The sequence below is a fragment of the Cheilinus undulatus genome, linkage group 7 (genome assembly GCF_018320785.1).
Source record: "Cheilinus undulatus linkage group 7, ASM1832078v1, whole genome shotgun sequence".
Classification (NCBI taxonomy): Eukaryota; Metazoa; Chordata; class Actinopteri; order Labriformes; family Labridae; genus Cheilinus; species Cheilinus undulatus.
Window position 1 is genome coordinate 52,333,843 of NC_054871.1, and position 12,007 is coordinate 52,345,849.

The 12,007-nt window shown below is 43.0% G+C and overlaps 1 protein-coding gene across 1 annotated transcript in view; it reads right to left on the reverse strand.

Annotated features, from left to right (window-relative positions):
- The window catches only part of wwc3 (WWC family member 3), a 116,183-nt gene that overhangs the window by 21,276 nt on the left and 82,900 nt on the right, over positions 1–12,007 (reverse strand). The window contains exons 9-12 of the mRNA XM_041791128.1: positions 5,280–5,528; positions 2,405–2,494; positions 1,762–2,315; positions 1,565–1,685 (exon numbers count right to left, since the gene is read on the reverse strand). Coding sequence (XP_041647062.1) covers positions 1,565–1,685; positions 1,762–2,315; positions 2,405–2,494; positions 5,280–5,528 — 1,014 coding nt within the window. The remainder of the gene's footprint in view (positions 1–1,564; positions 1,686–1,761; positions 2,316–2,404; positions 2,495–5,279; positions 5,529–12,007) is intronic.

The window sequence follows — 12,007 nt, forward strand, 5'->3', positions numbered from 1 at the left end:
AACCGTGAAAGACTTAACAGAACCAAACAGAACCACCGCTGGTCTGAAACAGACCAAACATAAACGCTGTCTGACAAACTGACCAGGTTTGGGCTAAGGTTTTTAACCCGTGTTTCACCATGAGCTATTTAAACTTGATACCTGAATGAGTCAATACTTTTGGTAGCTTCAGTTTGACCGGCGGTCACGGTCGTAAAGAGCACCCCTGTGTGGAGTTCTCTACTGTGATGTGCAAACAACTGATCACATCATCTGATCGGGGCTGGCACTGAGTGAGAGTGTTGTCTAATAGGACGTTTCCACCAAGCGATCTAGCTCAGTTCGGTGCGGTACGGCACGCTTTTTTTGGCGTTTCCATAGAGAAAAGGGCCCAAAAAACCGACCCGTATGGTCCCACTTTTCAGCACCCTTCCGTAGAGGTGCCAATCTTACCTAACCGTACCAAAAAGGTGGAGCTACAAACACAACAATAGGGGCTGCACTGACGTCACGTCAGCGCGCGACTCAGCTGCTCGCCTCTGGGCTTCAAACACGGAAGTCTGCGCTGTGAGAAGCAGGCGAAAACGGGAGAAAAATGGACCAATATCTGCCTAAATGGGAAATATTTGGACTCGACGGAGATCCAAACTGTTTCCTAGTCTATGGATATTGGTATCTGGCCACAAATCAAGTTTCCTGATGTTTAGTTGGATGATTTTAAGAACACAAAGCAGAGCCCAAAGGCTCAGATCAGCCTGATCCATCCACGATGGATGAGAAACTAAATTAATGCAGAAGTTTTGTGAATATGAAGCCTTAGAACAGTTCATTCTCATCTCTCATCTCATTCTCATAGTTATTAATCTACTTCTTACTTTAGGTAACCTGTGAAAACATCGCTCTGTGGTTGTTTAACAGGCTCATTAAAACTTCAGGCTGCAGACTATTTTAAAACGAGATCAACGCACCCCAGATTTCTGACTTAATCTAGTTTGATTTTAACAGCTAAACTTTTACTTTATTTTTAATGCGGTGAACTCTCACAGTACAGCTCTAAACTTTCATATTTTGTTGTATAAACTGTTATAGACTACATATATTTATATGTTAACGTAGCGTTACAACTCAAACCGTCTCTGTACACGTATTCCATCAGCTGAGGATCTGTACTGACAGATGTTAACATCATTAAGATGTAGTTATTTCTTTAAAAAGCACTTTCAGCTGAAATAAAGCTGTTGACTGCTTATTCCCAACTGATTTCCGTCACTCATCCTTTCTATAACTCTGCAGCTGGAACAGCAGACTCACGCTGTCTGTGACTTCACATGCATGCTTTTACAGCCCCGCCCACCCAAGTGAGAGCACGGGTATCTTGGAAATGCAAACTATTTTGGGGTTTAGCGTACCAAACCATACCAAACCAAACTGAATCAAAACGGACCCCCTGATGGAAACACGGCTTAAACATCCTTTTCTGGTTGAATTACAGTGAGTGCTGTTTTCTTAGCTGTCACAGGGAGGTGCCATTGCTCCACATTGCTGGGTTAGGGTGTTGGGATTGTGAGGGTGAACCTGGTCTCACCTTCTGCCCCAGGCCTCAAACACGCCACTGTCTGTGGCCAGAGCGTCCTCAGAAACGCCTGCAGAGACTCTCCTTGCTCTCCTGCTGCTTCTGTTAGCGCTGTTTCCTCTCAGAGTCACTCCTGCAGGAAAGAAACACATCCACATTATTATCAGGTGGTCTTTATTCTGTAGGGAGGACAGATCTTATTCACGTACCTGTTGAAGTAAAAGCCCCCTGAGCAGTGCTATCTCTGTGACCCACGGCGACACTGCTGCTCGTGTCTTCGCTGCTCAACATGGCGGTGTGTGAGAGCGGCTGGGACTGAGCCCGCAGACCCTCTAACAGCCCGCGGCCTGCCTGCTCCATGTACTCCTCCGTCATCTGTGTGAGAGGGCAGTCCTGAGGAGCCGAGTGGTAGGGAGTGTCCATGGGGGAGCTGGGTGGTGACAGAGAAGAGAGCGAGGAACGAGACGAGAGCGAGGCGAGGGACTGCGGCGTGTCGTGGGAGCGTTTGGGTTTGCTCTGGATCAGGGGATCAGGTGTGAACATGGAGCAGTCTCTGGACACGGCCTCTGGAGGCAGCAGGTAGCGCAGGTGAGGGTCAAGCAGCTCCCCAGAGCCGTCGTGGCGCTCATACTGTGGGACGCCATAGATGTCGCTGAAGCTGATAGAGCTGAGGGAGCCTCTGCTGGATGCCAGCGAGCCTCGACTGGAGGCCAGAGAGCCGCGGCTGCTGCTGGACGACACCGTCAGAGAGCTTGCCGACAAGCTACAGGAAAGAAGACAAGAGATCCTGTAACAAAAATGCAGAAGAGCACTGAGGAGGCGACGTTTGAGGAGGGAGTGAGAGAACTTCACCTCTTCAGCTGGGAGTGAAGGTAGGTGGTAATGCGTGTTGCTTCCTCCAGCTGCCTCAGTAGAACGTTTCTCTTCTCCTGCTGCAACATCCTATAGTCAGATAGACACAAAAGAAACATTGCTGAAAAAATGCCAAGAAAGAGCAGTGGAGAATTACACGTGGAGTTTGGAGCATGCTGCATTTGGTCAATTTTGACCATGAGGGATGTCAGACTGCAGGGTTTGACCCCAACCCCTTCAGGAGGAAGAGACAACACCCCGAAAGAACATTTACTGTCCTGGATTTGTCCATTCTCACATTATCATGAATGACACTAATTGGAACAGTGATACTCAACATGTGGCTCTGGAGCCACATGTGGCTCCTTTGTGAAGAACATTGGCTCTTTCATATCTTAATTTGAAATATTATTCCCCCAGAAAACCTTAAAAAGGGAAACTTTGACCTCAGAAACTATTCATTGCAAGTCCCATTAATCAGTTTCTTTCTTACAATTAGTCAATTGTCAACCTATTTTTGGTCTGTATATTTTCATTGCCTTTATTTGCAGTTTTTTTGCCATGTTTAATCCATTTTTACTGCTTTAAGCCCACTTTTGTCACTTCTTTTTACCACTATTATCCAGGTTTTGTCCCTTTTTTCCCCAGTTTTTGCCACTTTTTTCCCATTTTTTGCCCATTCTCCCACCTTTTGCTGCATGTTGCCCATTTAAGTCACTTTTCACTCAGTCTGTTTTTTTCTTTTAAAGCTATCAAAGCATGGAATAATCTTCCAACCAATCTTAAACTTTGCACAGACTTCTACATTTTCTCAGAAGTGAAAAAGTTGATCTTAAGGAATCAGTCTTGTTGGCATTGATCTTACATCTAAATCACTGTCTAACTATGAAGAATATCATATTTGGATTTTAATATATGTAATTTGATCTCCTTTACCATGAAATATGTATTCTGGCTGAATGAATGCAGATGTGTGATTGCATGCTTGTGTGTAGATGACTGATTGATTCTGTATTCCACTGTCGTTGTTAACCTGCTTCGGGACTACAGGTGGAAATTAGCTAGCAAGCTGAATCTGGTACAAAGCATCTTTTTTTTTTTGAGACTAATGTAATTTTGTACATTGTCCCTGAAACAAATAAACTTAATAAACTAATTTAAACTTTTTGTCATGTTTTTGCCACTTTTTGCCACCTGTGATTCATTTTTGTGTCACTTCTCACCCAAATTTTGCCACTTTCTGCCCTTTTTTGGAACTTTTTCTCCACATTTTTGTCACATTTTGTCACCCAGTTTTTGACATTTAATGCCTATTTTGCCCCTTTTCCCCCTTTTTTGCCAATTTATGACCATTTTGCCCCCTTTAACTTATTTTATTGCCACTTTAACCTATTTTTGCCACTTTTCACCACTTAGATTGTGGCTCTTGCAAAGGTATTTTTCAACAACGTGGCTTTTTTGTTGAGCAGGGTTGAGTAATGCTGCATTAAAACATTTATTCTGCCTGGAAGTCCCATAAAAAAAGCATAAATGCAGAGGTGTTGTGAGAGCTCGACAACCTTTTCCTATATCTCACTGTTCCATCTCACGGCACCAACTTCATTTCTCTTGGTTGGCTTTGTTTGGTTATATTTTTGTTAAACGTGAGGACGCTCTGAGCTCTCATTGGGCAGGACAAAAATCAAACATGCTAGGCTTTCTGTCAGGATGGCAGGAGGTGTCTCAGATGTGGTCTTGGCTGTCATTCTGATAACAGATTTTTGAGGCTGATGAATCCCGAACCTCTAAAGATGTCCTGTAAGGCCATAATTATGCTTAAATAGTGTAGTCTGAGCCGGCCTTAATACTATCCAAATACAGAGCATTCAGAAAGTATTCACATCCACTTCACTTTTCAGGTTTGTTATATTGCAGCCTGATGCCACCATCAAAAGAATGTTTTTATTCTCATTAATCTAATCTCAGTACCCTTCATGACAAAGAGGAAACAGAATGTTACAAATTTCTGCAAATTCATTAGAAATAAAAACTAAACTATCACATTGATATTGATTAATACTGATCACTTCTATCGAGCACCATTACTCACTGATTGTGCAACGATTTAGATGCGTTAAATGAACTTAAGTGACATATTATGCATAAATCCCTTTTTCAGGCTTTTCTAATAAAGAACTCTGCCCCTGGTCTGTACACAATCCCCTCAAGAACCAGAACCCCCCCCCCCCTTTCTCAAATGGGGAGTTAGCCCCGCCCCCAAGTTCGGTTGGCCCTCCCCGCTTTGAAGAGAGTTCTGCCCTCCTCTCCTGATCCTCCTCTCAACTGCCAGCAGAAAGGAGGATCAGGAGAGCCACATCCATTTCCTGAGAGGTGCTGAGTCAGACAGCTCATTAGCATTTAAAGCCACGGACACAGAAACAGCTCATTCTGAGCAGGGCTGAAACAGAGGGGTTTTTAGACATACAAAAATCCAATACTGGAGTGTTTTTTCAGCAACAAACTTCACATGCATGTTTTGGGGACCTCTGAGACCAATATAAACTTGTCTTGAAAGGGTAAAATATGTCCCCTTTAAACAGTCTGAGCATTAGCATTCCAACCACTTCAAAACAAGCAACCACTGAAAACAAATAAGTTAAAAATAAAAACAAATAAAGCAGCTATGTTTTTTTGGGTGACCAAAATCTAACAAACACTTAAACACCTACCAAGTATGACAAAAACTGTCAATAAATGTATGCAACAAGCCACCCTGCGATGTAAATGTTTATCTTGATAATATCAATATTTTGATGGTGGGGTTTCAGAATTGTTTGATTGATGCTAAAACTTTTTTAGTGATTATTTCCACTGTCATCATCCTAATCTTTCTCACCTCTGATTGGCTCCCTGGCTCTGGGAGTTGTGGGCTCTCTGCACCTCCTCCTCTAGCCTGCAGCGCTCCTCCTCCAGCTGCAGCAGCGTCTCTGGAGAATGCTGCTGTTTGCTGACCAGGATGATCTCCTGCAGGAGGGCCTCCTTCTCCCGCAGGAGCTGCATGAAGTCTCGATCTCTGTCCGCCTCGGCCCGACCGGACCAGCTCTCACTGTCCAGCTGTGCGAGCTGGTGCTGAATACTCTGCACCCTAGAGGAAGAAAAGATGGGACACCTTTAAATATGTATCTGTGGGCTTTTAGCCTTCATTCCATAGGACAGTGGATAGAGCAGACAAGGCTGGAGAGAGAAGGGAGAGGAACTGGACAGGTGGAATGTGCCCTAACTGCAAGGCCATCATTCTGGACATTTTACACAAACCAAATGTGAAAGTGAATGTTGTGTGTATGCTATGTGTACTTGTATGATATAACACCTGGCACAATCTCCGACACAGAGACACTCCAGGCAGGGCAAGCTCTAACTAGCTGGCTGCAAACATTAGTTTACATAAGCTCCGCAGGAGCCAAAAGTGTTTAACGTTAGAAAGTACCAAGGGCTCCAGGTTCCCATGATCCAAAAATGATAAAAATTACAAAGTAAACTCATTTCCTGAAGATTAGGTGACAACCATTACCCTAAATCCAGATTAACGGCATAATTTTGACAAATCTGAGCTTTCAAGTACGGAATATCATTTGTAATAAGGAACTAACTGTTGTAAAGAAATGTGAACACTTTGATAAATACATTCTCAGTTTCTGCAGCATGTACGCAAAAATATGCAGCCACACAGACAGAAATTCTCTTATCCCAGCAATCAACCAGGTTATTGAGATGTGTGATTAAAAAAAATCACTATTGGTCTGTTACATCACTGTTGATCTTTGTAATGAAAGAGACATGGTATATTTATGTGGTAAATGTTATCTTTTCCTGCTCACACCCATTCACTGACGGCAGAGGTTTGCTATAGAGATCAGCCATCAGTACTGGCCAGTTCTATCCACACACATTTAAACGTCCCAGATGAGGCAGTGGGAGCAAACTAAGGTGTCTTTCCCAAGGATGCATCAACATGTGACTGCAGGAGCTGGGGACTGAACCCCGAGCATTCCAGGTGTTTCCTGACACATCGCTCTAATAACCTTGCAAAACAGATGGATACGCCTGTGTAACGGCCTCTTAAAAATTATTCATTTAAACTGGGAAAAATAAGGCTCGTATCAAAAGAGACCATAACATATATAAAAGGACAGAGACAAATGGTTTGAGTTCCAAAAATAATCCAAGCTTTATTTTAACCAACAGGTCAATGAATCAATTAAACATTAATGAAATCAACGAAATCAAAAAGGGCTGCAGCCGCCAGCCAAAAAGAACAAAAGAGGGGTGGTGGACGTGGCTAACCTCGCAATGGGCCATTGGACCAGCCACCACCCCTAACTAAAACTACCTAACCAAAAGAACTAACTATTTAATCAAGAAAAGAACTTAACGAGAAAACAGGACTACCGACGACTACAGCCAAACTAAAACAACAAAACCCAGCAAACTAAACATGCCTGGGGAGGGAGGAAAAGGAGAACGAGAAACAAAACGCTTAGTTAAACCGAAAGAATTAATACTAAATGAAAAAAAGAGTTACTCAAATACCAAGAAAACAAACCTCCTCGTGCGCTTCTCCATGAGAGTGTCACGGGTGCCTGACCCAGCTCTGCTCACTCTGCTCTGCCATGTTCCTCTCCCCTGCCGCTCTAATACTCCCCCTCCCCCACCCTGAGTGCTAACAGCACACAGGTGTGCTGCAGCCCACAGGTAGGGGGAGGAGGGAGATCAGAGAGAGCAGGGAGAGAGGAAACATGCAGAGCCAGGCCCACGTAACAGCCCGTTTCCTTGTTTCTCACTGGCGAATCCATCTTGCAAAGCTCCCGTCTGAACCAGTCAGATAGGAGAGAAAGTGACAGGACCAATCAGCGACGAGGGGCAGTACTCTCGGTGTGGCAGTGTTGTGAGGTAAACAAGCAGCGAGAAGAGGCCGGTGCAGGTATGGCAAGAGACATTAGTGTGGATGCTGCTGAAGCGCAAGTTTTATCAGAACTTGAAGACATTTCTTTGTTAAAAGAAGAACAAAGAACAGCAGTGAGTTGTTTTCTTTTCAAAAACGACAAAAGTCGTGTACTTACATGTCTACAGTTGCCATGGTTCGCGTTATGCAGTTCTCTATGGAGTTTACTTCTCCGTAGCTGCAAATGTGCACCTCGTTAGCAGCGACGGTGTGACGTGTTTTGTTGCTCTGATTGGCCCATAAAGATGTGACAGACAGAACGTTCATCCGGTCACCCTCCGAGTTTTTTTAAAAGGCTCTGCCCTTTTCCAAACGTTGTATATCGAAGGTTTACCAGATGGATGTGTGAAACTAATCCATCTGGTGTGCCAGGTTATTACTCCAATATTGCACCCATTCTCCAGATTAGCTTCTGCTTTGCTCAGCAGTAATGACGTCAACCCACCAATACAGACCAAAACATGGAGGCCTCCTGGTCAGTTTATCAGCTCAAATGTACTCAAACTGCAGATATCTAGTAAGGGTTTCTTGTTCAGTGGTCATAGAAGCGATACAAATATCTGTCCAATTAGGTGAATTTGTCTGATCATGTCGGGTTCCTTCTAAAGACATTATGCAGACCAAAACAATATAAAACATTAAAAGATAAGACATAAATGTGTTTTTAAAATGTTTTTAATCTTATCTTTATGGGGATGGGTGTCCACGGAATAAATTTTCTCCTCTTAGGGAGGCTCACTCTCTGAAAACCGCTGTAATAGAGCATCACGGCAGCAGGCAGGACACATAAACTCCAGCAAAGTGGTGACTGGTAAAGTGCAGCTGTGTTACAACCGAGAAGCCACATTTGACCAGGATTGCAGCCTGAACTGATAAAAACTGTAAGTAACTGGCTTGTAATTCTGGTGCTTAAAGATGCTTAACCACTCTAGATATGCCGGAATATGGTTACTGTAAACATGTGAAAAAACTGAGATCGACATGTGACTGAATTCAGGATTTAGACTGTTAGAAAGTTTTGTACCTCTTCCTGGCTGGGTTTAATGTGGGCGGGGCTAATATGTGGACTGGTGATGTCACCAGCCCACAGTAGGGAATGACCCCTCCCCTCTAACACTACAATCTAAAATCACAGAGCCGTTCATCTCAGTCCAGCTGATGTCACTGCCTTTATTGAAAGTTAACAGTCAGTTAAATGCTGTTTTTTTGTAACCTTGCAAAGCAGATGGATATGCCCGTTTCCTTGTTTCTCACTGGCAAATCCATCTAACAAAGCTCCCATTCGTCCCGTTTGGCCCGGTTAGAAAGTGACAGGACCAATCAGTGACGAGGGGCAGAACTTTCAGGCATGGTAGAGTCGTGACGTAAACAACAAGCAGCAAGAGGCCGGTGCAATTATGGCGGAAGAGATTAGTGTGGATGCTGCTAAAGCGCCAGTTTTATCAGAACTTGATGTGTTTCTTCATTAAAAGACAAACAAAGAACAGCAGTGAGTTGTTTTCTTTTCAAAAACGACAAAAATTTGCATGTCTATAGTCACCATATTTCGCGTTATTTCTCCGTAGCTGCGCACACACAGCTCGAAAGCTGCTACGTCCTGTGTTTTGTTGCTCTGATTGGCCCATAGAGATGTCACAGACAGAACGTTCATCCAATCATACTCTGAGTTTTTTTCAAAGCCTCTGCCTTTTCTCAAACCTTTCCCATTGAAGCTTTCCCAGATGGATGTGTGAAACACATCCATCTGGCGTGTCAGGTTAGTTTTTTGTTCATTGTGAGGTAAATTTACCAAACCTGTCAGTCACAGAGGTCTATGAATCATTGAAAGCATCAGAACAGAGATTTGAGACAGAAAACAGACTTTGTCTCTTCTCTGGCACAGAGCCAGGCAGCTGCACTCTGATCATAAGGTCAACGTAAAGTTGACTAAGTTCCTTTTTTCCTTTTTCATGATTTGAAGCTTAATTTATAAACTTGGAGATGTTTTATCTGACTGAAATTTGTCCTGGGAGTCCATAACAAAGCGGTCTGTCATACCACAAACTTAAATTTAGACTTTTTTTTTCACTTTACAGGGTCTTTAATCTGAGGGACATGACTTCCTGTGACGGATAAATGTGTACATCCCTATTTGCTCCTGTAGTAAAACTGGCGTTTCAACATGACGTATGTATGTGACTCCAGGGGCTTCTGCAGTCAGCCTCCAGTGGACACTCAAGGTTTTTACACTTTACCGGCTTGTGTTTTCAGCAGCAGAGGTTTCTGTTGGGGATAGCTTACAGGTATGCCTACGTGAGTTTTCAGAGTTAATTCAAATTGTCATTAATCACAGCCTCTGAGTAAACTGCAGAGTATTTGTGTATGGTAAAAGAGCAGCTTCAGCTGGTTGAGCCAAGCAGACACTTCTTGCTGCATCTGAAATAACATTTAATGCCATAATTTCTACCTAAGCTGCTCCCAGGTGTGTGTATCAGCAGGGCATTTATGCATACACAGGGATCTCAGAGCCCTGATGAAATAACTGTGTTTATGCATGCTGGATTCAGACAGAGTGACTCAGTGACAGAGCATGCAAGTTTCCACAGGTCTCCCCCCTCTCTCTCTCTCTCTGATGTCAGTGTTAGCACTGCTGCAGGGTCACCGCAGCAATAGGAGTCTTGTAATGTAAAAACAAGGAAACCAGCGATGATGCTGTTATTGACACACCGCTGCACCGTACTCCAAATGTGACAACATACAATCTTCTGACATCTCTGCCAGGGATGCACCATCAGTGATAACATAACCTGTAAATCAATTTAAGACAACATCCGGCAAATAACTGACTTTATAACAATAAATGTAAACCAGCAATGCTTTCTCCCTTAGAATGTGCGCATTTGACCTTTTTGGTGGAGGCCTGTGTATAATCGTTATTTCTTCACACCATTTGATGTAGTCAGATGAAGTTTGAGACAGCTATCTTCAGATTATTTGGTGCAAATGTAGGGGTAAAAATGTTTTCTAGATAATTTAGAGGGGGTGACTGGCTGCTCAGTCTGGCTTAAGTGAAAGAATTTTAAAAGAAAGTCTGGGTCTCTTGGAGAACAGGGGGAAATAATGTCCAATATGAGGAGGGAAAACCCTCCAAACATGAAAAAATGTAAAAAATAAAAATAAAAAAAAGAGGCAGAATCATGGCAGAATCATTTAAAAAGCCAACACGTTTCAACCAAGTCAGTCGCCATCAGGGCTAATGCTGCATTCCAGAAAAGTAAGTCTGACTTATCCCACTTGGATTGTACCAGTTGCATCCTCAAAACGTTCCAGATGAATGTAAACACCAAAGATGACTGATCACGATAAGCTGTTTTTTGTTTTGTTTCTCAAAAGACATTTTGACCTCCAGCAAACCTGCCTTCTCGCAATCAGTCAAATAGAGGAGGAAAAACGACGGATGAGGTATATAAACACACTGTAAACGGCCGTCTTCAGTTACATTCTAGCTGAACGTCAGATTCAGTGGCGTCAGATTGAAGCAACTCCGTGAAGTCGGGGTAGATATTTTTTCTCCAACTTCGCAACTAGGACCTCCCAGTTTGAGTGGCGTTCCAGTGCACTTTTCCTGGTCAGAGGTTGGAAAACTTCGACTTCCCACTTTTCTGGAATGCAGCTTTACAGACAAACATTTGTGGTGTGGTCACATCTCTATATATACTACAGCCAATGACAGGCAGTCACATGATCAGAGAGAAGAAGCCAGGGGAGAGACTTCAACCAGAAATCACTAATCAGTCATTATGGTGCAGCCTCTCCCGACATTAGTGACAACCAATCAGAGGCAGCAACTCATCTCAGAGAAAGACACGGCAGGTGAGACCAGCTGCAAAGTAGTCAACAACAAATGAAGACACAAAATGCACCAAAATAATTCACAAAAGGGGAACACACATATCAAACAACACTCCAGATGTAATAAACATACACAAAAACATCCAATGCATAGGTTTGTAAAAAAAAAACAGGAAAAACACCAAAGACATGGAAAATACATCACAAAAACATGGTAGGCCCAAATCCTCAATCAAACCAGGATTTCTTAGAGCATCCAGACGATGGAACCAGAAAGCTTCACTTTGAATGAGCTTCTGCTCCCTTAATTTAAACGTACCAGCTGATTGATTTCAAGTCCTTTTCTTGTCTGATGGAACACATGAATGCATTTACCTGTCCCTATAGGTGGACGTCTGAAAGAAACAATGGGAGGTTCAGGGAAAACCTCCACTCTCAATTAGTCTTAGCAATATGAATCAGTAATCAGGATTACCCAATGACCATCACTTCAATGAACCCCACAATGCCAATGAGTCTGTACTGCACATGTAAAGCTTTGGTCAAAGGAGGTGAAAGAATCCAGAAAAAGAAAGGGAAGCTTTCTGGATTCATCATCTGGATGGTCCAAGACAGTGGTACTTAACGTGTGGCTCCTTTGTGATGGTTTGGGGCTCTTTTATGCCTTAATATGAAATATCATTCCCCCAGAAAACCTTAAAAAAGGAAAATTTGACCTCAGAAATTAATCAGTTTGTTTCCCACACTTCTACAGTTGGCTTTAATTGACAACCTTTATTTTTGTCTGTATA